This window comes from Anabrus simplex, chromosome 5 (assembly GCF_040414725.1).
Source record: "Anabrus simplex isolate iqAnaSimp1 chromosome 5, ASM4041472v1, whole genome shotgun sequence".
NCBI lineage: Eukaryota > Metazoa > Arthropoda > Insecta > Orthoptera > Tettigoniidae > Anabrus > Anabrus simplex.
This window is the reverse complement of record NC_090269.1, coordinates 258,338,080-258,364,659: the sequence shown is the minus strand read 5'-3', so window position 1 is coordinate 258,364,659 and position 26,580 is coordinate 258,338,080. Positions and strand designations below refer to the sequence as shown.

Below are 26,580 nucleotides of genomic sequence, written 5' to 3'. Positions count from 1 at the left end.
GGTGAAATGATGATGAAGACGACACATACACCCAGCCTCCGTTCCAGTGAAATTAACCAATGATTGTTAAAATTACCGAGCCTGCCTGAAATCGAACCCGGGACCCCTGTGGCCAAAGGCCAGCACGCTAACCATTTAGCCATGGAGCAGGACATTATTTTATGAGTGCATTAGGTAATAAGAGTAACCAAACGAGCATACGAACATACAAACACATCCGTGGCTTGTACAGCTCATTGAGCCAATCTAGCTCGGCAGCATTTATGTTAAGAGTGTCACGTCATTATGATAAGCATACACAGAAGTACTATTTGACCCTCATGAACATGCCCGCAGCCTCCCATATTAAACAAATCCTCGGTTTGTTCCACAAGGCTGAGCGAATCCCGTTCCAGTTCTCACTCCAGAATTAATATCCTTCCGGGTAAGAGGCATACAAGCTTTCCCTAAACCACTCGGCTGACCAATGTACAATTTCAGAATTACATAGAAGATCTGTTTATCAACAGATGGCCTTCCGTAGTATTAATGTGAGAGTGTTCATTCATTAATGCACGTATTCATCAAATACTAAATCACCTAATTTATGTTTAGATCTAGAGCCAACGGACACCGTAATGAGGCAGGTTGTGGTTCCACTTGTGTCCAGAGAACACTGCCAGAATCAACTCAGACGAACAGCTCTTTCACGATACTTCACACTCCATGAGAACAACCTCTGTGCCGGTGGTGAGAAGGATGTAGATGCTTGTACGGTGAGTTTATAAACATTATTGGTAGGATAAGTGCTTTACATCAGTTTAAAATTCAAAAATATAAATAGTTTAAGTTTCGCATTTCCTAGCATTTGAACTCTTTCATTTAGAACATCATATTAGGTTTCTGTGTAATATTACACATACATTAAAAATTTGGATTCAATGCTCTTTACTCCTTTGCCGGGTGTTTAACTCAGACGGTAGAGGTTTCTGAACCCAAGTTCGTGGATTCAATCCGTGTTCAAGGTATTTGAACGACTAAGATATTATAGCAGCCTCAAGACAGTAGATTTACCGGCGTGGTGAGTAATTTAACCCTTGAGAGATATTTTTTCAGCCCCGAAGACCACATAGTTTATGGGATCTAAAACCAATAAATTATTATTATTATTATTATTATTATTATTATTATTATTATTATTATTATTATTATTATTATTATTATTATTATTATTATTATTATTATTATTATTATTATTGTTGTTACGGGGTTACCCGTGGAATGCAGAGGTGAAAGAAGGTGCGGGCTGGAATGGGTCTAACTACAAAGCAGAGATATTGATTAAAATTGCATTAAAGGATATATTTTCAACAACAGCAAAACTTAACAAGTTTCACATAAAACTTCAGATTTTAACCAATAACAGAGGCGACTAAAAGGGGCCCCAGGGACTCTGAACTTTGGAGCGTGGGTTGGCGACAACGGGGCCCTCAGATGAGTCCTGGCATTGCTTCCACTTACTTGTGCCAGGCTCCTCACTCTCATCTATCCTATCCGACCACTCTTGGTCAACTCTTGTTCTTTTCCGACCCCGACGCTATTAGGTTTGCGAGGGCTAGGGAGTCTTTCATTTTCACGCCCTTCGTGGCCCTTGTCTTCCTTCGGCCGATATCTTCATTTTTCGAAGTGTCGGATCCATTCCATTTTTCCCTCTGATTAGTGTTATAAAGAGGATGGTTGCCTAGTTGTACTTCCTCTTAAAACAATAATCACCACCACCACCACTTAACCAATAACAACAAGTGAAATCAGGTACAAGACCAGGAAAGCCAAGATTTCGAGACAATTAAACAATCTGGCCCACTAGCCCTATTTTTTACAATTTCTGAGCTCTCAGCTCACAACCACATATTACCAAAGGGCAGAAAACCCCTAATTACATGGAGCACTTGCTCCCACCTAGCAATGTCAAGCCTCCTAGAGGCACATATCCAAATACAAGAAAGAGCTGACCCGCTCTCAATGTTCTGAGCCTAGCAAAGGGCACAACGGACTTTACTATTCACTGCCCTCAAGGCACACTTACAAAGAAACAGGGGTATCTTGTACCCAACCTAATTGCCTTAGTAGAAAAATAATAGGTTAAGTTAATGGCCCAAAATGCAAAACTGAATGGAGGCGGGGATCAGCACTCCTACATGAAACTTCTTAAAACCTAAGAGACACTAGGCCGATGAAACAGGGGCTATTCCCAAACTATGGAGGTGACTCGTATACAGAATAAATTTAACACATTAAGGAAGAGTAAAAGAACGGTTACGAAAACGTAGTCACCTCAAATTCAAAACGAAGGGGAGCTCGAGAGGGTAAAGCACTCTCTATCCCCGATTTACAGTTAAAGATATATGAAGTTTTACAAAAGTGACGGCAATTTACATGTTTGAAGATGGGTTACATATTAAAGGTTTCGGACCTTCCCCGCGGATTAAATTGCTGAGCTAGCAAGAAATAAAGATGTTAAGCGGCCATTACCTTGTTGAAGAGCTGCTGCCGGATGAAAGAGGCGCTTCCCGCCTCCTGCTACACTTCCATACACAATGCTAGATGTTGTTCGAGTGGCCGAGAGACAGGAAAATCAGCATTTTTTATACTCTCGAGGAAGACTTTCATGAATAATTAAGACACACCCACAGTCGTTTATTGGTTGGCTAAAAGTTACACATCAAAATTGAAGAAGAAAGACACGATTGGTCAAAAATTAATTACAGAAATAATTGATTTGCTAACTTCAAAACTGGCGGAAAGAAAAGATTTATATTGCCAACCCACAAATGAAAGAACGAAATTTAGTAAAGAACAAATTATGAATACAAAATTTCTTCAAATAAAGTTCTTCCACTTCGCACCAGGGTGCATGGTCATAGGTTTTTAGTAGAGGCATCTATAAGAGAATGTCCACACTTCTTGATCAATAGAAACAAAACCAGTTGAACTCCACACAGTACTGACAACTTCGTAATCACAAAATTTACGGTGGTGACATCTTCTGAGAAAACTTATGAGTTGATACAGTTGTTAAAGTTCAGAGTTTCTCCTGTAGAGGAGTACTTATTGGCGGAAGATTTAAAATTGCGGCGTAAAGGTGTACCACCCGGTACAATTATTATTATTATTATTATTATTATTATTATTATTATTATTATTATTATTATTATTATTATTATTAACTCGTCTTCTTATACTACTTCATACTGTAAAGATTAGGTTTGTAGGCTGTTGCGGCTTCACTTTTCTTATCTGCTCATAGAACGTATTTCCCAGATTCCGTGGCTTTGTCTAACTGGTAACTATCATGGCCATCAGGCCTTAGGGTGTCGAGAGTTAGATTCCTGGCTGGGTCATGGGTTTCAATTGTGAACGACTTATTCCCTTTGCTCGGGGACTTCATGTTTTTGCTGTCTCCACCACTCCTGAAATTCACTCGTCAAATCAACTACTTTGCATCACACCAATAGGCAGATCCCCATACATGGCAATTGCCGCCTGCCTTAGTCGGATGGTAATAGTCATTTATTATAAACCGGGCGAGTTGGCCGTGCGCGTAGAGGCGCGCGGCTGTGAGCTTGCATCCGGGAGATAGTAGGTTCGAATCCCACTATCGGCAGCCCTGAAGATGGTTTTCCGTGGTTTCCCATTTTCACACCAGGCAAATGCTGGGGCTGTACCTTAATTAAGGCCACGGCCGCTTCCTTCCAACTCCTAGGCCTTTCCTATCCCATCGTCGCCGTAAGACCTATCTGTGTCGGTGCGACGTAAAGCCCCTAGCAAAAAAAATAGTCATTTATTATTGTACCGGGCGGTACACCTCCACGCCGCTAATTCAAACTTTGCGCCAGTTGTAAATCCTCTGCTGGAGGAAGTCCGAACTTTATCTAATGTATTAATTTTCAAGTTACCCAGAAGGTGTCACTACTTGGAAATTTTGAAGTTTCTGAACTGGGTCGTTTTCGACGTATTTTTGTTTTGCTTGTAGTAAGAAGTGTGAACTTTCTCTTCTAGAGGACACTACTGAAGAACTACAATAGTGCACCCTAGTGCAAGGTGAAAGAACTGTTTTTTGGAGAAATTTTTATTTCAAAAGTTTGTTTCTTGTTAAATTTCTTACTGGTATTGTTTAAGTTGGCTGTATTCCCCTTTCTTTCCCCTTGTTTTGAATTTAGCCAATCCCGAATTTCTTTAATTAATTTACGACCAATAAGGTGTTTCTTCTTCAAATTGGATATGCTGCTTAACCCTAACCAATAAATGAATGTGGGCGGGTGTTTTCTTTCCTGAAACGCATCGAACTTTCCGCGAGAGTATATAAACTGCTGATTTTAGGGTCTCTGCGCCACTTCAGTACCATCTTTCAGTGTGTAAAGTACATAGCAGGGGGCGGGAAGCGCCTCTTTCTTCGGACAGCAGTTCAACAACCAGGTAATGGCCGTATAATAACTTCTTTTCTTGCTAGCTCAGCAGTTTAACTCTCGGGGCGGGTCCGAAGCTTTTCCACCATGTAACTTTTCCCTAAAATGTAAAGACTCTTAGTATCTATTCTCTTTTAAGCTACATATTGGGATAGAGAGTGCTTAAACCTCTCGAGCTCCCACTCATATTGTTTTGAGGTGAACTTACTTTTTCACAACCTATTCTTCTTTAACGTAATGTAATTTTCTTTTCTAAAGTCACCTCTTTAGTATGGGATTAGCCCTTGCATTTGTGGCCTAGAGCCAGATTAGGTTTTAAACAAAATGTATTAGGAGTGCAGTTCGCCTCCTCTCACATTGGTATTTTAGAGGCCATGTAATTATCCTTTTCTCGCTTAATAGTCCTCAGTAGGTTGGGTATTTTACCCCTGTGTTTACGTCCTTAGAGGACAGCTTGAAGGTCGAGTTAGGTGTGGCCTTTTGATAGGCTTAAAGTTTTGAGAGCGGATCGCTCTTTTGAAATTTGTTTCTGCGTGCCTCTAGGAGGTCTTACTGTGTAATTTGGAGCAAGTGCTCCTGGGCGTGATTTGGTTTTTTTTTGCCCCTTTGTTAAACCTTATGTACATGTAAGCTTGGGCTAACTGCTCAAGAATTGTGAGTTCGGGGCTCGAAGCCCAAAGCCTGTAAATACTGTTGTTGCTCTTTTGTTGCCTTGCTACTCTGTACCTTCCATGCTTGTTATTTCTTGATTTTGAAAAGAGAATATAACCTTGTTAAAATTTCACATTAACTTTAATTTCGTAGTTTGAGACCCGTTCACCCCCGCACCTTCTTTCACCTCTACCTACCACAAAAATGCGGTAACAATTATTATTATTACTGTACCGAGCGGTACACCTCCACGCCGCTAATTTAAAATGTGCGCCAATTGAAACTCCTCTGCTGGAGGAAGTCTGAACTTTATCTACGGTATTAATTTTCTACTTTCTCAGAAGATGTCACTACCTGGAAATTTTGGAGTTTTTGAACTGTGTCATTTTCGACGTATTTTTGTTTTGCTTGTAGTAAGAAGTGTGAACTTTCTCTTCTAGAGGACACTACTGAAGATCAACAATAGTGCACCCTAGTGCGGAGTGAAAGAACTGTTTTTTTTTGAGAAATTTTGAATTCAAAAGTTTGTTCTTTGCTAAATTTCTTTCAGTCATTATTTAAGTTGGCAATATTATTCCTTTCTTTCCCCTTGTTTTGTATCTAGCCAATCCCGAATTTCTTGAATTAATTTTCCACCAATTAGGTGTTTCTTCTTCATATTGTGTAGGGGTTTTCTTGGTTAGCCAATAAAGTTTTTGTGGGAGGGTGTTCTCATTCCCCAAACGCCTCGAACCTTCCGCGAGAGTATATAAACTGCTGATTTTAGGGTCTCCGGGCCACTTCTGTTCCATCTTTCAGTGTGTAAAGTACATAGCAGGGGGCGGGAAGCGCCTCTTTCGTCGGCAGCGGTCAACAACAAGGTAATGGCCGATTAATAACTTCTTTCCTTGCTAGCTCAGCAGTTTAACTCTCGGGGCGGGTCCGAAGTTGTTCCATTATGTAACCTTCCTTAAAATGTAAAGAAACTTGTATCTATTCTATCTTTTAAACTACATATTGGGATAGAGTGTGCTTAACCCTCTCGAGCTCCCACTCATATTGCTTTGAGGTGAACTTATTTTTTTCTCTACCTATTCTTCTTTAACGTAATGTAAATTGTTTCCTTCTTAAGTCACCTCTGTAGTATGGGATTAGCCCTTGTATTAGTGGCCTAGAGCCAGATTAGGTTTTAAAAAACAAATGCATTAGGAGAGCAGATCGCCTCCTCTCTAATTGTTATTTTAGAGGTCATGTAATTACCCCTTTTCATTTAATAGACCTCAGTAGGTTGGGTATGTTACCCCTGTGTCTATGTCCTGAGAGGACAACTTGAAGGTGGAGTTTGGTGTGGCCTTTGAGAGGCTTAAAGTTTGAGAGCGTGTGGCTCTTTCTTGAAAATTAAGTGTTGTATGCCTCGAGGAGGCCTTTCTGTGTAATTTGGGGCAAGTGCTCTTGAACATGAATGGGGGTTTTCTGCCCCTCTGGTAAAACGTATTTTGGAGTAAAGTTGGGCTAATTGCCCTAGAAGTGTGAAGTCGGAGCGCGAAGCCCAAATCCAGTAAATATTGTAACTACATTTTGTTGACTTGCTACTCTGTACCTGCCGTACTTGTTATTTCTTTATTTTGAAAAGAAAATATAACCTTGTTAAATTTTTAAATTAATTTTATTTTCGTAGCTTGAGACCTGTTCACCACCCCGCACCTTCTTTCACCTCTAACTACCACGGAAATCTCCGTAACAAGTGGTAGCAGAGCGTGGTTTAATGGGTCTCATTTTAGCCCCTTTTGACGGCTAAACATTGTTTTGTTCCGAACTCTAACCATTTTCTCAGTTGCTGGAATTTTTTGAGTTTTTCAAAATTGTTCTGTCATCATGCCCGGCCCTCGCGATGTTCTCCATCTTAACTATTTGCGCAAAGAGGAGTTGATCTATGAGTTAACTATCAGAAATGTGCAATCTGGAGGCACGGTTGCGATAGACACCAACAAGCTTAGAGAGTCCCTTGATTTGCCCATTTCCATCCCCAATTTGGGACAGAAAGAAATTGACGACTCTCTTTCCACGATCACCGAGAATACTACTGGGCTAGCATCGGTAGTTAGTTTTTTGACGAAAATGATCCTTCTCCTAATCAAATTAAGCGTGTGCAAGCCAGGCTATATCATTTTTCAAATAGAGTTAACGATCTGTTGTCTCTGAAGTTGAATGACGTTCAGAGGAAGGAAGCTAGTACGTTGCTTGAAAGTATTTCTGAATTATCTAGCAAGGTCACTCAATTGTTAACTGGGGAAGTTCCTCCCAAAATTGATCAACCCACCACGATGAATGTAGGTAGCGAGGAAGAGCCTCCTAAGGGAGAAGCCAATAGGATAACCGTTGCCGCTCAAACTATCTCTGCCCCATTGGACAACGAGTCGGAACGACGTGCATCGTTGAGTAATATACGTCCTGAATTAACTTCCTTGCCATTGAAACCTTTACCTACTATGTCATCCGGGTTTAGCAGCTTGCCTCATCCATTGGCAATGTTGCTCAGAGGTATCTCTAAGTTTTCCGTTAATACCACCAGTGACGTAATTTCATTTTTAAGATTTTTAGTTGAATTTCAGGATCATGCCCTTGTTTTTTCTCTTTCCTCATGTCAGATTTTGCAAATCATCTATCCCTATGCAATTGGGATTCTCTCCGACAAAATAGTACGAGCCATCGCCGAGCAATCATCTATTGAGGATTTCCACGGCCACTTGCTAGCTAACTTCATCCCGGCTAGGGCCAGGTCCTCCCTTATTCAGAAGTACTATTATCGTGTACAGCGTTTGGATGAAAACTTGGCAGACTTCATCCAAGATATTAAATTCTATACTAGGGTGTTTGCCCTTCATTTTCCTGAAGATCAAATTGTACAGGCTATTGTAGAAGGAATTTCACCATCCTATAGGTCATATTTGTGTTTCGCGGCGTGCCCGCAAACCTTCTCTGAACTTGAAGCATTGGCCGTCTCAGCGGAAGGAGTTAGACACGCCGATTCCTTGCGTGTCGCGAAATAACCCCCACCTTCCTTTAGTAATACTCGGCCTCCACCTCGCCGACCAGTCACACCCCGTAAATGTTATGCTTGCGGGTCACCTGACCATCTTCGCAATAAGTATCCATTGATCAAAGCTAGTAGGGCAAATAAGGGAGCTGGCTCATCACAAGGCTGTTTTAAATGTGGGGCTTTCTCACATATCGCCAAAAATTGCCCAAATTCAGATAGCACCCCCTCCTGCTCAACTTCAGGTGCAACTTCCAACAACAATCAAAAGTGACTAGTGGCTTCGGCTGAGTCGACTAATCCATCTTCCCGAGGCTCAGCCCCTGGCAAACTCGTCGAAAATTCAGGGAATGATCAATCTGCAAATCTATCTTTTGAATGCCCCAAAGAGTGTCTTAGGATTGCGGCGGATACCCCCGCACCTGTTCCTTTTCTTAAGATTGAGTTGAATAACGAGCCTATAACCGCTCTATTAGATTCAGGCAGTGTTTGTTCAATTATTTCGGACCATTGGTATTCTAAATTGAAGTCTGTTTGTAAACTACCTGACTATGGCTCATCTACTGTTCAATATGTTTCGGCTAATTCATCTCCATTAGAAATTCTAGGTTCTGTACAGGTCAAAATTCGTATTTTTAAATTTACATGGAAAACCAAATTGTTTGTGGCTAATCACCTGTCTTGCCCCATCATATTGGGAGCTGACTTCATTTCTCACACTGGCCTTGTGCTCGATCTTCAGAGTAAGTCGTGCACATTCAAATTTGCTTCCAATTGTAAAATTCCCTTGTTAAAGTGTAATTCTGTATCATGTTCATCTATTTCGCCTACCCAGGATGAGATGTTGTTAGACCTTAGACATCTACCTGAGGAGCAGACTGATAGTATTCGTAAATTATGTCAGTCATTTCCAGAGGTGTTCTCTGATACTCTTGGTGTTACTGACCTTATTGAATACAAAATTGAGGTCACGGATTCGATTCCTGTCCGTTTTCCACCTTATAGACTATCTCCACCTAAAATGAAGGCTCTGAAAGAAATCATCGATCAGATGTTGAAGGATGGTATTATTAGGCCCTCTAAGTCGGCGTATTCTTCGCCTATTTTTCTAGTCCCGAAACCCCAAGGAGGCTTCAGGCCTGTCATTGATTATAGGGCTCTCAATCGGAAGGTGGTGTTACAATCCGTGCCCCTTCCTGACCTTCATTCTTGTTTTTCATGGTTTCGTAAGGCCAAGTTCTTTACTATCTTGGACTTGAATCAGGCCTATAATCAAATTCCCCTAGCGGAAGAGTCTAAACATCTTACAGCGTTTGCCACGGACTGGAATTTATACGAATACAACCGCGTGCCTTTCGGGCTCCCCACGGGAGCAGCTGTACTCACTAGGCTGCTAGATAGGGTCTTCTCCGACATCAAATTTGAGTACTTGTATCACTACTTGGATGATGTCGTCGTATTTTCGGAGACATTTGAAGAACATCTAGATCATCTGCAAGAAGTTCTCAATCGCCTTCGTAAGGCTGGGTTAACTGTCAAGTTGTCCAAGGTTGCCTTTGCTAAGCCCTCTATGTCATTCCTAGGGCATATTGTGTCACCTGATGGTGTTGCAGTCGATCATTCTAGAACACAGGCCATCCGTGATTTTAAACCTCCCAAGGACGTTAAAGGTATCGCCAGATTCATTGGTATGGTCAATTTCTTCAGGAAGTTTATTCCTAACTTCGCTAATAGAGCGGCGCCCTTGAACCTTCTTCGTAGGAAAGGCATCAAATTCGAGTGGGGACCTTCTCAACAAGCCGCTTTTGAAGATCTTAAATTAGCTCTCTGTAATGCCCCTGTACTTGCTATGCCTGATTTCTCGAAGAAATTCATCGTCCAAACCGACGCGTCGTCGTCAGCAGTAGCGGCAGTCCTTCTTCAAGAGACTGAACTAGGGAGGCGACCCATCGCCTATGCATCTAGGACTCTATCGGCTCAAGAAGCCAAGTATTCTATCTATGAGCTCGAAGGGTTGGCAGTCTTATTTGTCTTAGAGAAGTTCCGTCTCTATCTGGAACATGTCAAATTCGACCTGGAGACAGATAATCAAGCCTTAAGCTGGGTCTTAGGTAGGCCGCGTCGTACTGGTCGTATAGCCCGTTGGGCCATCCGTATTTCTGCCTTCCAATTCGATGTCCGGCATATCGGAGGTACCGAAAATGTTGTTGCTGATGGACTCAGCCGAATGTTTTCCAACGACGTTGAGAACCATGAACCGGTCGATAGTTCATCTCCTCCCGAGTCCATGCTATCTGATGTTAATGCCATCTTAACAGATGCTCCCATGCTCTTTAGGGATATCGAGAAATACCAACGTGAAGATCCGACGCTGGCTCCGATAATGGAAACCCTTTCTTCTGGGGAACATGTTGTCCCTTATGTTCTGAGGAATGGTGTTCTATGTTGCCCTTCGAGGCATGATAAGATGATGAAGGTTGTCGTTCCAGCTGTTCTTGTGCCTATGATCTTCAAATACTATCATGAGACCCCATTAGGGGGGCATCTTGGAATCTTTAAAACTCGTGAAAAGATTCGTGAAAGGTTCATCTGGAAGGGTATGGACGGTGAAATCCGTGAACTAGTAAAAGCTTGTAAATCTTGTTTGCTTAGTAAACCAACCATGTCCACCAAGGTAGGCCTTTTGTCTTCGCATCAAGCGTCGCGCCCCATGGAACGCCTGTATATTGATTATGTAGGACCCTTCCCCCAGTCAAAGGGAAATGCCAACAAGTTCATCTTTGTATGCGTAGATGGTTTTACAAGATTTTCCTGGTTATTTCCGACTAAGCTGGCTACCGCTCAGTCCACCATTATTTGCCTAAATTCTATTTTTGCTTCTTTTGGTCCGTGCCAATATATTGTGTCTGATAATGCTAAGGCGTTCACATCAAATCTTTTTCGTAAATTCTGTTTTGACTTGTCCATCTCTCATGTGACAACTTCTGCTTATTACCCTCAACCATCTCTGGCTGAACGGGTTAACCGTAATCTCAGGTCCGCGCTTATTGCCTATCATCATGAAGATCATTCCAGGTGGGACACGTCCCTGCATTGGTTAGCTTTTGCTTTGAATTCGGCGGTTCATGAATCACATAAATTTACTCCAGCCTCTTTGATGTTCAAGTTTGTTCCCAACACGCCGCTCTCTAACCTCTGGTCCCTGAGTGACATTCTACCTAAGACAATAGATCCGGACAACATTAAAGATCTTTGGAAGAAGGCTAAAGCCAATCTCACAGTGTCTCATGAAAAGGTTAGGGAAAGGTATTATCGTGGACGGAGACCCACCCCTTTGAAGGTAGGTGACCAAGTAATGGTCAAGAATTTTGTTCCCGCGGGCAAGCTTGCCCCCAGATTCCATGGGCCGTGTGTCATTCTCGATTTCCTTACGCCGGTTACGTTGTTATCAAGCAATCCAGCCACCGAGAGGATATTTAGGGTTCACCTGTCACAGGTGAAACCGGTGTAATTTCTGGGTTAACTTGCTTCATATAATCGTGAAAGGAATATGAAGGTTATATATATATATATATATATATATATATATATATTTTTTTTTTTTTTTGAGTTTCACTTTTAAGGCTCTCTGCCCCTTCTGTAGTATTTTGTTTTATATGTAAGCATTTTTGTGAAACCTTCCCCGAACCATTAAACTGCCATCCTGTCCTTGCCACGGCCATTACCACGCTCCCGTCTCCTGCTCCACTACACACAGTGGCTCGCATCTGAAATGAATTTCTGCACGCCGCTGGCCCCTCAACCTCTCCACAAAGCCTGTGCCCTCAAAAAATGATGATGGTCCAACAATTCTGCCGCCTAGCTTTAATGTTTCAGTGCCCCCGCAGCCGCGCGGCGCCGTGCTGCGACTGGGTTAGAGGAAGGGCCCCCTCGGCCCCAGCGAGGACGACATGTGCACGGCGAGCCGGAGCCCTCCTCCCGGCCAAGGCTGATGTGCGGCGCACGACCAGCTACTTGCCCTAGCCTGTAAATGTTCACCGCGGGCGCGGCGTGCTTCAACACCACTGCTCCCCTCATAGTGCGGGCGAGCGGTATCTCAGGGTACTTGAGGGGTCCGAGCGGCCGCCTTTGGATGCAAGCTGCAACGGCAGGTCTGGTCATCCAACTTAATCAACATCAACTATATGGACATTCCAGATCAACTTTACTACCTTTTCTTGGGTATTCTACTGCAATATTTGGTGGACTTAGAAAATTTTCCTCAACTTTAAAAACTAAAGTTTTCCTTCTGAATTTCTACAAACATAAAGACTTTACTTCGCCTGTCACAACACAAAATTTGAAACTGAATCAAACCACATTAAGAAAATCCTATAAATACTTCTGCAATTAATCTCCATATCAACATCAAAACTTGAAACTTGTTTCCAAACAAATTGCCAGTGTCACCCCTGGAGGAACTTTTGGGGGGGGGAGGTCTGTACCGGGCGGTACACCTCCACGCCGCTAATTTAAAATGTGCGCCAATTGAAACTCCTCTGCTGGAGGAAGTCTGAACTTTATCTACGGTATTAATTTTCTACTTTCTCAGAAGATGTCACTACCTGGAAATTTTGGAGTTTTTGAACTGTGTCATTTTCGACGTATTTTTGTTTTGCTTGTAGTAAGAAGTGTGAACTTTCTCTTCTAGAGGACACTACTGAAGATCAACAATAGTGCACCCTAGTGCGGAGTGAAAGAACTGTTCTTTTTTTGAGAAATTTTGAATTCAAAAGTTTGTTCTTTGCTAAATTTCTTTCAGTCATTATTTAAGTTGGCAATATTATCCCTTTCTTTCCCCTTGTTTTGTATCTAGCCAATCCCGAATTTCTTGAATTAATTTTCCACCAATTAGGTGTTTCTTCTTCATATTGTGTAGGGGTTTTCTTGGTTAGCCAATAAAGTTTTTGTGGGAGGGTGTTCTCATTCCCCAAACGCCTCGAACTTTCCGCGAGAGTATATAAACTGCTGATTTTAGGGTCTCCGGGCCACTTCTGTTCCATCTTTCAGTGTGTAAAGTACATAGCAGGGGGCGGGAAGCGCCTCTTTCGTCGGCAGCGGTCAACAACAAGGTAATGGCCGATTAATAACTTCTTTCTTTGCTAGCTCAGCAGTTTAACTCTCGGGGCGGGTCCGAAGTTGTTCCATTATGTAACCTTCCTTAAAATGTAAAGAAACTTGTATCTATTCTATCTTTTAAACTACATATTGGGATAGAGTGTGCTTAACCCTCTCGAGCTCCCACTCATATTGCTTTGAGGTGAACTTATTTTTTTCTCTACCTATTCTTCTTTAACGTAATGTAAATTGTTTCCTTCTTAAGTCACCTCTGTAGTATGGGATTAGCCCTTGTATTAGTGGCCTAGAGCCAGATTAGGTTTTAAAAAACAAATGCATTAGGAGAGCAGATCGCCTCCTCTCTAATTGTTATTTTAGAGGTCATGTAATTACCCCTTTTCATTTAATAGACCTCAGTAGGTTGGGTATGTTACCCCTGTGTCTATGTCCTGAGAGGACAACTTGAAGGTGGAGTTTGGTGTGGCCTTTGAGAGGCTTAAAGTTTGAGAGCGTGTGGCTCTTTCTTGAAAATTAAGTGTTGTATGCCTCGAGGAGGCCTTTCTGTGTAATTTGGGGCAAGTGCTCTTGAACATGAATGGGGGTTTTCTGCCCCTCTGGTAAAACGTATTTTGGAGTAAAGTTGGGCTAATTGCCCTAGAAGTGTGAAGTCGGGGCGCGAAGCCCAAATCCAGTAAATATTGTAACTACATTTTGTTGACTTGCTACTCTGTACCTGCCGTACTTGTTATTTCTTTATTTTGAAAAGAAAATATAACCTTGTTAAATTTTTAAATTAAGTTTACTTTCGTAGCTTGAGACCTGTTCACCACCCCGCACCTTCTTTCACCTCTAACTACCACGGAAATCTCCGTAACAATTATTATTATTATTATTATTATTATTATTATTATTATTATTATTATTATTATTATTATTATTATTATTATTATTATTATTATTCAACATTTTGGAATTAAATAGCTTTGCAATTTGGAGAGCTTAATATGTACTGTTTGGAGAACATGAATTATTTGATTAAAATAAAATACAGTTCTTCAGGAGGGGATGCTTGACCGCGGTGATAAAGGGGTGCTCGGTTCACCCAGAAAGGAATGGGTTCGATTTCCCGTCAGAAAGTCGAACGTCTGGAGAGATACATGACCCCGAGGTTCACTCAGCCTACACTAAGATAAGTACCATTTACAATAAAACACATTTATAATAAACCACAACGAAAACAGTACAGACCATGGTCGGAAGAACGTTAACAAACCTTCTCGGAGAGAATGAAAGCCTATTTTAACAACAAGAAGAACCCACAGAGGAATCGATTAAGTTATTTGCTTAAAGTCTTCCAATATTGGGAGAATTCACTGCTGCTACTACTACTACTACTACTACTACTACTACTACTACCGGGCAAGTTGGCCGTGCAATTAGCGGTGCGCAGATGTGAGCTTGCGTCGGAAAGATAGTGGGTTCGAAACCCATTGTCGGCAGCCCTGAAGATGGTTTTCTGTGGTTTCCCATTTTCATACTAGGGAAATGCTGGGTATGTACCTTAAGTAAGGGCACGGCCGCTTCCTTCCCATTCCTAAGCCTTTCCTATCACATCGTGGCCATAAGACCTAACTGTGTCGGTGCGACGTTAAGCAAATAGCCAAAACCTACTACTACTACTACTAATAATAATAAGAAGAAGAAGAAGAAGAAGAAGAAGTAGAAGAAGAAGAAGAAGAAGAATTCCATGTTGTTATTGCTAGCCTGGTTCAGCCCTTGTATGGCAGACCCTCCGACGTGAGTGGGTGGAATCTGCCGTGTATAGAAAACTAAGTGTTATTGTGTGAGTTGAAATGTCCGTAGGATATCTGCCAGATTATGGAATATCACATAGTCTAACGAATTCATGGTCCTCAGGTACATTGTGTTTGGCACGTTGTGATGACAAAAATTACGGCCGCGTGCCTTACTTTCATAAGCCTTGCTGTAGGGGTTACAAATAATTGAGAAATGCAGCACTTCACGGCAGTTACTTGTTACCACAGAAAACTTCAGGACGATTGTTGTTGAGAGTCCAATAGCTTCCCTTGTAATATTTTCCCCAAATTGTCCACTGTTACGCTATGCCTTGAAATCCATATCTCAGCAATTTTCTTAATTATTGATGTATTTGTGAGACCAACAATTAGAATGTAAATTATAACAATGTCGCCAGAGAGATTATTAATTTACTAGCAAATGTACCCGTGCTTCGCTACGGTATTCTGCATTGTATACGAATATTGAAGTAAATACTGTACATGCAGTAAATAAGATTGTTTTAAAATAGCATGTCTCTTAGCGTTATCCGAGAAACAATATGCAGAGGTCCCCATACGTTGTTTCCAGTGTAAAGTGCTTGTTACGGATTTGTGATGATAACGACAGGCTCACTTCCCTACTGCGATTCACAATCGAGTTGGGAAGTTTACATTATAATTGCAGGCCCCATTGCCTACTGCGCGGTCACAATCTATTTGGGGAGTTTCCGTTACAATTGCAGGCCCCCTTTCCTACCTCCAGACATATTACAAATTGAAGAGTTTTTATTATAATGGCAGGAAACTTCCCTACAACCAGTCAAAATTGAGTTGTGCAGTTATCATTATAATGATAGGCCCCTTTTCCAACTGCCAGCCAGCTTCCTGCCAGTCACACCAAGTTGATGAGTTTCCATCAAAATAGCAGGCCAGTATGCCTAATGCCAGTCACATTTTAGATGGGTACATCTGTTTATAACTGCGGGAACGCTTGCCTACAGCCAAAGACTGTATGCTGCATGCTCCCTTGCCTTCTGAAAGTCAAATCGAGAAGTGAATTATTCATTACAATGGTAGGCCTGCCTCATTAATGCCAGTTACACAGGAATTGGAGAAGGACTCCATTCCTACTGCCAGTCATAGTCGGTGTGCGGAGTACTGATTACAATAGCAGACACACCCTTTCTCGATCGCTACAAAATCGACATCAGTGAATATATATAGTTCGACATACGAAAGTATGTGCTTGTTTACAATATTGCAGACCTTCATTTACAGATTAACTGCTTCTAAACGGTACATCATATCGAGAAAAGATTGTACCATAAGACGCCGGATTTAGCGGCCTAAATTGCTGGTCATATGATATCTCATCTATTCATGGGTCAGATTGAGTTAGAAACTTGGGTAAAATTTGTGTAAGATTATCTCACATTGCATTGCTTTTCGGATAATTAAGTGACAGCTACATACATAGCATTTGGCTCACATATGGCTACTGGGTGGACCAATTTTCGTGTAGAGTATGATGATTCTATCTTTCCTCTAAGTGATGGAAGGTATGAATTATGTATGTGAAAAGTACTACTTTACTTAAGATCGAGAAATAGAGAAAAGTCAAACGTAAAATGGATATAAATACGACAAAAAGTCGTACGACCAAGGTTGTAGATCACTCCAAATTGAACGGGGATTGTGCCATCCGTTATGTGATGATACTTCCCGAAGGTCTGCACCATCATTAAAATTGCCTCCATATTTCGATATTCTTCGGGATAGAAAGGGAAAAATTTAAAGCTCTTGGAAGTTTTCCGCCCGTTACAGGCTAAGTCGTAAAATTTTGCCAAATTTCAGTTTTCTTTCTCGACTGGCAGATTATGCCGCAATACTGGGTTTTCAGTGAGAAGTGTAAAAAGTAGAACTTTCAAGATACTAAACCAAAAAATATGCAGATGATCATTATTACCCCTTAAGCGTGTAGCTGTTCGAAAATTTCGACAAAATAGTCTATGTACAGGCACACAGTAGTTACGATTTTATTTACATAGATAAATAAGGAACCAGCTCCACGTACAACACCTTTTGGGCTATATCCGCTGGACTTAACCGGAAAAACGGACCGTTTATGATATCTCCCTTATTAATCCTCCTGTCGAAAAAATGCACATGAAAAAAAGTTTTAGAGATGGAATTCCATCATGTTTGGTCGATTTCCAGTCAGGTTGGTCTTGTACTGTATATATTCTGGAAGAGTAAAATCACCATTTCGGTTCCCTATAAACCGCCAGTCCATTCCGGGAACATGAAATGTTATTGACGATTAACACCTACCGTTGGACAGGTGGATGTTAATATAAAGTTTGACTCAAATATCTTCAGTAGTTTTCAAGTTGTAAAACATACGCTTTACACGCACCCGCTCTTGAGTTAAGTCCGGTGGGACTTGTACCGGAAAACGGTCCGTTAATGATATCTCCCTTATTAATCCTCGTATTGAAATGATGCACATGAGGAAAAAGGCCTAGAAATGAATTTCCATTACGGCAGCTAAATTTACATTAAGTTTGGTTGCAAAATGACGGTTTCGGTTTCGTATAATCCCCCAGTCAATTCAGGGATTCAGAAACAATACTTGCCCTAAAACCTACCAAAGGACAGATGGATTCTAAATATCAAGTTTGGTGGAAATATATCCAGTAGTTTCCAAGTTTTAGACAAACAGACAAACAAACAAACAGACAGACACCAAAACAGAATATATGCAGATGGTCATTATTACACCTGAAACGGATAACTGTACGGAAATTTCGCCAAAATTGTCAATGTACAGACATACTCTAGAAGTGTAAACCTTTATTTCGATGGTTACTGCTTTGCAACTGTACGACGTATCTACAAACGGACTTCACCATCAGACGCCCCTTTCAGTGCTCTACATGGTTGGTCCTATGACATCTTCTCGTATCTCCTTTATTTATGGGTTAGATTGAGTTAGAGTCATTGAATGGGGTGAAATCTTGTACAGTTTTTGAATGCTACTTTATATTTTTGATTCTCATGTGACAGCTAGAATCATAAAATTTGGCTATAACATTGCCAATGGTCATGTCAATGTGCGTGCCGAATGTCATTATTCTACCTTTCCTATAAGTGTGCCAAATGATAACATATACGTGTAAAAGTACAAAATCAACTTGTGTTTAATGTATTAGGGATAGAAATACGACGAAAAGTCACAGGACAAAAGTTGTAGATCTCTCCAAAATGAAACGCAATTTGCTTTGTGACTTTTGATACGACTTACTGATTAGCCACCAATTACCCCGAAACGAAGGTCTGCACCGCCGTTAAAATTGCATCCATATTTCGGAATTTTCCTGGGCCAGAAGTTATACATTTGCATAGCTTAGAATATTTCCTCAAAGGAAAGAGTGTACAGCATTCGGGATTAGCACTCGCATACATACGTGGTAATTAAGGAAGAAAGTAATACAGTTTAGTAAGTTGAAATTAATAGAAAATAGATTATAACAGAGGACATCCGGATGACGACAAATATATAAATACCAAGTGAATGTATTGGAAAATCAAATGCTCCTCAATAAATTATGCCGGAGTGAGTTATGGATATAAGAAAGCGGTAATCGGAGAGAAATTTAGGCGCAGGGATTCTTAGGTAATCAGATAAGAAGATGAATATTTGTGTTATTACTTATGCTATTCGAGGACGGTTATAACCTCCAATGATATTCCGCCAATATCCCGCAGAATGGGCGATTGACGACTCTCTTGCTTTCTACCCAAGGAACAACCACGAATTTAAAGGAATGATGAGGAAAATGACAATACGTTACTTCCCTGCTGGCAAGCAGTCAGAGACGTTGCCATGGTAACCCATATATTCGTTATCGCTCTGTCGGTCCCTCAATGCCGAGCATGGTATCGGCAGAAAATAGTAAATTTCTCCGTCATTTGAAGAGTAAGGTAAATTATGAACACAACGAAAGTTGTTTGTGATGAAGAGACCTTTCACATACGGTCCACAGAGTTTGCAGAAAATCAATAGTATAAGAGAAAATGGAGGAAGACCGTTGTGGTTTTCCTATAGACCCCCGTCTTTTCAAAGATTTTAAAATGATATGCATATCGAAACCTTCCCCGGGGTGAGTATACTCTAAATATGAAGTTTGGTTGAGATCTATCCAGCCCTTTCGACGTGATGGTGGAACAAACAAACATTTTTATTCTTTTTATTTTGCTAGTTGCTTTACGTCGCACCGACACAGATAGGTCTTATGGCGACGATGGGACAGGGAAGGGATAGGAGTTGGAAGGAATCGGCCGTGGCCTTAATTAAGGTACAGCCCCAGCATTTGCCTGGTGTGAAAATGGGAAACCACGGAAAACCATTTTCAGAGCTGCCGACAGTGGGGTTCGAACCTACTATCTCCCGAATACTGGATATTGGCCGCACTTAAGCCAAACAAACAAACAAACAAACAAACAAACAAACAAACAAACAAACAAACAAACAAACAGACAAACAGAAACGAACAACTTTATTTATAAGATTATTTTTATACCACTCCCCTCGCCCCCTGCCAAAAGGGTGCTAGGGGTGTCTTACCCTCACGCGGTTTGTCTCCTGATACTAATTGATAAGTGTACCACGTTTGGTGAAATTGCTCCAGTGGTTTAGGAGGAGATGTGTCATATACACACCCACACCCACACACCCACGCACACAGATACATCAATTTTTATATATAGTAAGAAGAAGAAGATAATATTTTTATATGTAGTTTTTCGATTAATTTTATATCTCACCCCCTTCGCTCCCCACTTGGATTTGCAAAAAATCCGGAGTAATACTATTCATCTCAGAGACCCTGAAATCTATGGATTCGAAACTGTTTTTAATTATTTCTATATCTCACCCCACCCCCCCCACCCTTTGCTCCCAACCTAAAAGGGGGCTGGATTTTAAAAAAATTCTAGAGTATCACTTTTCAACTCAGCGACCCCGAAAACTATGAATTCGACACTATTCTCGATTATTATTGTAACTACCACCCCCCTGACCCTCTCCCTTAAGGGCGCTAGGGATGGCTTACCCCCCACAGTGATCGTCTCCCGATAGTAAGTGATTCGTGTACCAAGTTTGGTTGAAATTGCTCCAGTGGTTTAGTTGGAGATGTGTCATTTACACACACACTTCCATTTCTATATATAGTAAGATTTTTACACTCGTTCTTCACCCCCTTTCCATCCCCGCCCAAAGGAGTCCTATGAGTGCCTTACACAACAGTATATTTTTTTTCCCAGATATTAAGTCTTATTTGTACCTATTTTGGTTGACAGCTATGCCCAAACGTACATGCATAATCTCACTGCTCTAGAATCCTGGAGCTGACGTTGCCATGGTTACGGCAGTTCATTTCTTTATCCGATTCCTAGAGCAGGGGTAGTGTGGTGCCAATATCTCCGTAACGGTTGGTTTTAGGGCCTTAAAACATGGTTTTCGGGCCCGTAGGGCTTACCGAGTTTTGTTCTTTGCGTCAAGAGCATTAAATTGAGCTTTGTCTCGTCCTTATACGACAAATTCGATATTTTGCCTATAATAGTATAAGAGAAAATGGAGGAAAACCGTTTTTCCTATAAAACCCCCGTCTTTTCAAAGATTTTAAAATGATATGCATATCGAAACCTTCCCCGGGGTCAGTATACTCTAAATATGAAGTTTGGTTGAGATCTATCCAGCCGTTTCGACGTGATGGTGGAACAGACAAACAGACAGACAAACAGACAAACAGAAACAATTTTATTTATATAGATTATATAGATTAATAGATTAATTAAACACAATATGTACAATCAAGTTTTTCACCACTCTGTCATTTCTGTGATTAGAGATTGAGGTCTGTTTACACATTCCACTAAATGGTATTTAGAGCATGGATTACTGCATTTCTTGCAGACGCAATCCTCCTTGGGTTCATGGAATTCCTCGTTCTGGCAGATCCTTCCATGAAACCGGTGGACAGCGAATCGTGTATATAGATGTCGAAGTTTGAAATTGGGTCCCTTCCAAATTCCTGACTTCATTGCATCAGTCTCCATTATTTCTTGGGGTATCTCGTCGGCTTTTTTCCGTCTCTCCTCGATGATAGTTTTATATGCATGTGTTTCCGATAGATCAAAAATTTGCTTTATGTCTTCCATGAAGAAGGTTTCCTGCGCTATTTTATAGGCGTAGCTATTTCTTGAGAATTTTGATATTGAGAGAGCTCTCTTAATAAATCTCGCTTTGACGCTTTCTAGCTTCGTAAGGTTGCTTACCGACAAATAAGGCCAAATTAATTGAATACCATATGTGACAGTCAGCATAACTTTAATTTTGAATAGTTTCATCGCTGTTGATAGGGATAGGTTTTGGAGTTTGAGGATGTCGTATGAGACTTTCGTAGCGGCCGTAGCTCGCTCCTTTTACATGTAGTGAGAAAGCGGTTCCAGTAGTTTGAAATACGACACCCAGGTATTTGAAGTTCGATACGAATTCTAAAGGTTCTTCTCCGAATTTTAGTTGATCCATATTAGATATCATTGCTCACCTTCTAAATTTCATAGCCTTTGTTCTGGAACTATTTATTTCCATAGAATTATCTTTCGCCCATACCCTAATGCTCTCCATGGCAGTTTGTAGGTCCTCACGGTATCCTGAGAGGATGACCACGTCATCCGCATACATAAGCAGTTTGACTGATATTGGGTCTATAGATTGCTCAATATAGGAGGTCATTACGTTAAAGAGAACTGGACTCATCGGATCCCCTTGTAGAACACCCTTGGTTTGAGTGATACTCCTCGACGTTGTGGTGCCATCATAGATTGTTACATAGTTCACATTTAAAATCGATTTCAATGTTTCTACTTCACTATTGGAAGTGTCCGACTCGTTGGCTGAACGGTCAGCGTACTGGCCTTCGGTTCAGAGGGTCCCGGGTTTAACCTTCATTGGTTAATTCCAGTGGCTCGGGGGCTGGGTGTTAGTGCTGTCCCCAACATTCCTGCAACTCACACACCGCACATAACACTATCCTCCACCACAATAACACGCAGTTACCTACACATGGCAGATGCCGCCCACCCTCATCGGAGGGTCTGTCTTATAAGGGCTGCACCCAGCTAGAAATAGCCACACGAAATTATATATACTATTGGAAGTTCCTAATATGTTTTCCAATTTATGGATAAGTATCCCATGAATACTGTCAAATGCCCTAGAATAGTCTATAAAGATTGCGTACAGCGGTCTACCAGGTTGCGCTAAAGTCGTCATTATTTCTTGCACAAGATCCTGCACAGCCTGTAGAGTTGATTTCCCCGGGCTAAAGCCGTATTGATTCGATGGTATGTTAGCACGTAGAATTTGTTCCATCAGTCTTAGAAGGAGTTTATAGAAGGTTTTGAACATAACATTTTGTAGGGCGATTCCACTGTTTGAGTTACACAGTCTGTTAGCTTTCATTCCCAACAATATATATTACTGTAGAGTATTACTCTTGTTAGTTCTGTGCTTTTCGGAAGAAATTATGAAATGTTCAGTAGAGTAATTGCATTACATCATCTCCAGTGAGGAAAATTGGGTACAGTATATTTTTTACTATTAAGAAGAGCGTTAAGAAAATTCACAACTCTTCAGGTCACAAACTATGTTTAAATGTAATCAATCTTCAGCAGTATTAGGTAGTAGAATAAAAATTAACCCCTAATTCTAATTTAACGTCATTTTAGACGTTATACCTTGAAATGAAATGTCGTATGGCTTTTAGTGCCGGGAGTGTCTGAGGACAAGTTCGGCTCGCCAAGTGCAGGTCTTTTGATTTGACACCAGTAGGTGACCTGCGCATCGGGATGAAGATGAAATGATGATGAAGACGACACATACACCCAGCGCCCGTGCCAGCGAAATTAACCAATTAAGGTTAAAATTCCCGACCCTGCCGGGAATCGAACCCGGGGCCCCTGTGACCAAAGGCCAGCACGCTAACCACTTAGCCATGGAGCCGGACACGTTATACCTTGTCCGACATGAATCGTGAAGATAAGATATTACTTTTCCCTACCCATTCCAAGAACTTAACTGGCATTTGTCTAAGGAATGCCAGGTCTAGTAATAAATGACATTCAGAGAAAGACTAGTGTGTCTGGGTGCTACGAAACATGTAACTCACAGGGCCAGTGGTGCTGCAATAGCTCTTTCTGGACCAGTAAGTAAAGCAATTTAAAACTTCCTCACTCCTCATTTTGCCTGATATGCCTCATCGTCGTTATGATACGACCACCGGTTTTTGCTATTTCTCTATACTGAAAGCATTCCTAAATATCCAAAGTGTTGTGGGAAAATTTCGAGATATTTAAGAGGTAACCTTGCAATGAATGGAAATTGAAATGTCGCGATCTATGAAGGTAGGTATAAAATGTACATGAACATGGATCAATGATGCGCTTCCCGACACCATAGAAACTCATACCTTGGTACCAGAGAGGACGATATACACAATGTGGCAAGAATTATTGAAAATTCCAAGCCCCCCATCCCAAGAGGCCAAGGTATTGGAGTTCGAAATTAAGGCTTGCATTGCGCAGCTTCGTTCACCGTGCAGTTCGCTACACAGCTCGCCGTAGTTTACGTATTCATGACCATCTTGCTCACTATCGACGCAATCCCCAACGAGCTGTCATGCATCACGATCATTTCGCAACTCACTCCTGGCTCACTCAAGACTGACTTCGTGCCCCGCAGCTGCCCTCTTCATGCTGTGTAAGTACGAAAGTGTAAAAGAAAATTCACCCTCTGGGAAACTTGTTTCCAAATGTATCACGGTTTATGCCAATTAATGTAGGCCTACCTAGTAAAACTGTAAATACATGTATGGAGAAAAATTTATACTAATGTATATTTTACTAAATTCATTTTTGACTTTTAATTGGGAAACGTAGTAGAGCAGGTTCGTGTTTCTCGATACTGTGACGGGTTAGCAGATTCCTTAAAACTAAAATAAACTACTCAGAGGGGTAGCGTGTTTTACTATCCAATATATTTATTAAACTACTATTTACAATTTTTTTACAAGTGGGCTCTTGTTGAGTTTTCCACTGGACATAATTATTACTCACAGGTGTAATCGAACACACAGCGCCGTGGTCCGTTGAACTCCCACTCTTCAACAAGACTTGCATAGCGCAGCTTCGTTCACCGTGCAGTTTACTACACAGCTCGCCGTAGTTTACGTATTCAAGAATGTCTTACTCTCACTATCGACGCAATCCCCAATGAGTTGTCACTGATTACCATCGTTTCGTAACTCACTCGTGGCTCACTCAAGACTGACTCAGGACGGACTTCGTGCCCCGCAGCTGCACTCTTTTTTCTGTATAAGCTCCTGGAGTATTCTCGCAGTTTCCACTTCCAGGACATTCCGGGCACATTCTTCATCTGTAACCAGTTTCCACCTTCTGTTAATGGACTGGCTCATCGCGAGCCTCAACGATTCGTGGTGAATATCATTTTATTCGTTCCTAACCGGTAAAACATTCCCACTGCTGCACCCACATTGTTACCTCTCGCTGGAATTGTAAATTCTGCCAATTACCCGCCCTCTGAGCCTTCATTGTTACAATGTTACTAAGTAACTCAATTCGTTCCATTGGTAGTATGTATTTATCATTAAAATAAATCTGAAAACTCATTGTAATTTGTACATGCAGCGAGTGCACATAACAACCATTGTTTGAGGCAAGACCGGGTGACGCGCCGCACCCCCTTCAGTTTGAAAGGATGTAAAGGAGAGGGCTTATAAGTCTCTGGTAAGACCCCAACTAGAGTATGGTTCCAGTGTATGGGACCCTCGCCAGGATTACTTGATTCAAGATCTGAAAAAAATCCAAAGAAAAGCAGCCCGATTTGTTCTGGGTGATTTCCGAAAAAGAGTAGCGTTGCAAAAGTGTTGCAAAGTTTGGGCTGGGAAGACTTGGGAGAAAGGAGACGAGCTGCTCGACTGAGTTGTATGTTCCGAGCTGTCAGCGGAGAAATTGCGTGGAATGGCATTAGTAGACGAATAAGTTTGAGTGGCGTCTTTAAAGTAGGAAAGATCACAATATTAAGATAAAGTTGGAGTACAAGAGGACAAATTAGGGCAAATATTCATTTATAGGAAGGGGAGTTAGGGATTGGAATAATTTACCAAGGAAGACGTTCAATAAATTTCCAATATCATTGAAATCATTTAAGAAAAGGCTAGGAAAACAACAGATAGGGAATCTGCCACCTGGGCGACTGCCCTAAATGCAGATCAGTATTGATTGATTGATGTGCTGAGAGTAGTTGAGCTAGCTCAGTAGCAAAGGCTTCTATCACTTGTGTGCACGATTTCTCGATATATTTAATGTATTGCTGATTTTAAACATGTTAGTACAATACCTTCCTTGCGAAAGTTAAGGGACTCCTTAATTTATTGTTTTGTTATCTCTGTTTTTCTCAATTCTCTTGCATTTATTAGTTTTAATAGACAGCACTGTATGATGTGAAGGTTCTCGCCATTACTACATCAATACAGCCCTGAAGGCAGTGTGCGCAATCTGTCCCGTAGGTTTGGCACACGTGACGCAGTGCTCTCAAGGGTGACACGCCGCACCATGTATTGAGTTCTATAGTGCACGAAATAGTTTTTCATTTACTTTTCAGTTATAACTTTAATGATTCCAAACGAATACAAAAAAAAATGTGAAAGAGAAAAGCAACGTGGCCAATTAATATGTTTTATTATTGTTAACATTGATGCATTCACGGCCCATACTTGTAGAAATGATACCTACAGTACATATTTTATTATTGCTCGTCTTTTGTCCGACTCTGTGGAGAGGTAGCTGGCGTTGCTGGCTGCCACGCCAGAGGTCCCGGGTTCGATTCCCGACCCTGTCATGGGCATTTTCTATAAAATTGGATTGGAATCGTTTAACCCCTTGACACTGACCTTTCTTTTCACATGCCACCGACCTCCATGCGTGGTATAGTTACCTATAAGCCTAACTTCATTTCGTTCTAGCTTGTAAAGTTTTAAAGTTCTCGAGATGTAAATGCTGTACCTTTGAAGGCATTCTTTGCCTTTCTTCTTTGTATAAATCGTTCCTAATCAATGTTTCTTCTTTCTTTCTAAATAATTTGAAATTGCCTGACCTCTTTCCTCTTGGAAGCATATAGACTATAATTTCTGCTGAATTCTATCAGATGTATGTGTCCTTATACGAAATTTCCTTACGTAGAGTAATAGTATAAATCACAGTCTTTTCTCTGATGTGCATGTTGACATCATCTGGTGAGGATTCCTATAACATTTTCAACGCCTTGAAACCTCTTACACCGGGCGTGTTGGTCGCGTGGTTAGGGCCGGACAGCTGTGAGCTTGCATCCAGGAGATAGTGGGTTCTAACCCCATTGTCGGCAGCCCTGAAGATGGTTTTCCGTGTTTCCAATTTTCAAAGCGCGAACCTTAATTAAGGCCACGGTGGC

The 26,580-nt window shown here is 41.2% G+C and overlaps 1 protein-coding gene across 1 annotated transcript in view; it reads left to right on the top strand.

Moving 5' to 3' along the window:
• The window catches only part of LOC136874481 (phenoloxidase-activating factor 2), a 55,145-nt gene that overhangs the window by 24,962 nt on the left and 3,603 nt on the right, over positions 1 to 26,580 (top strand). The window contains exon 3 of the mRNA XM_067148110.2: positions 595 to 755. Within this exon, the coding sequence (XP_067004211.2) occupies positions 595 to 755 (161 nt within the window). The remainder of the gene's footprint in view (positions 1 to 594; positions 756 to 26,580) is intronic.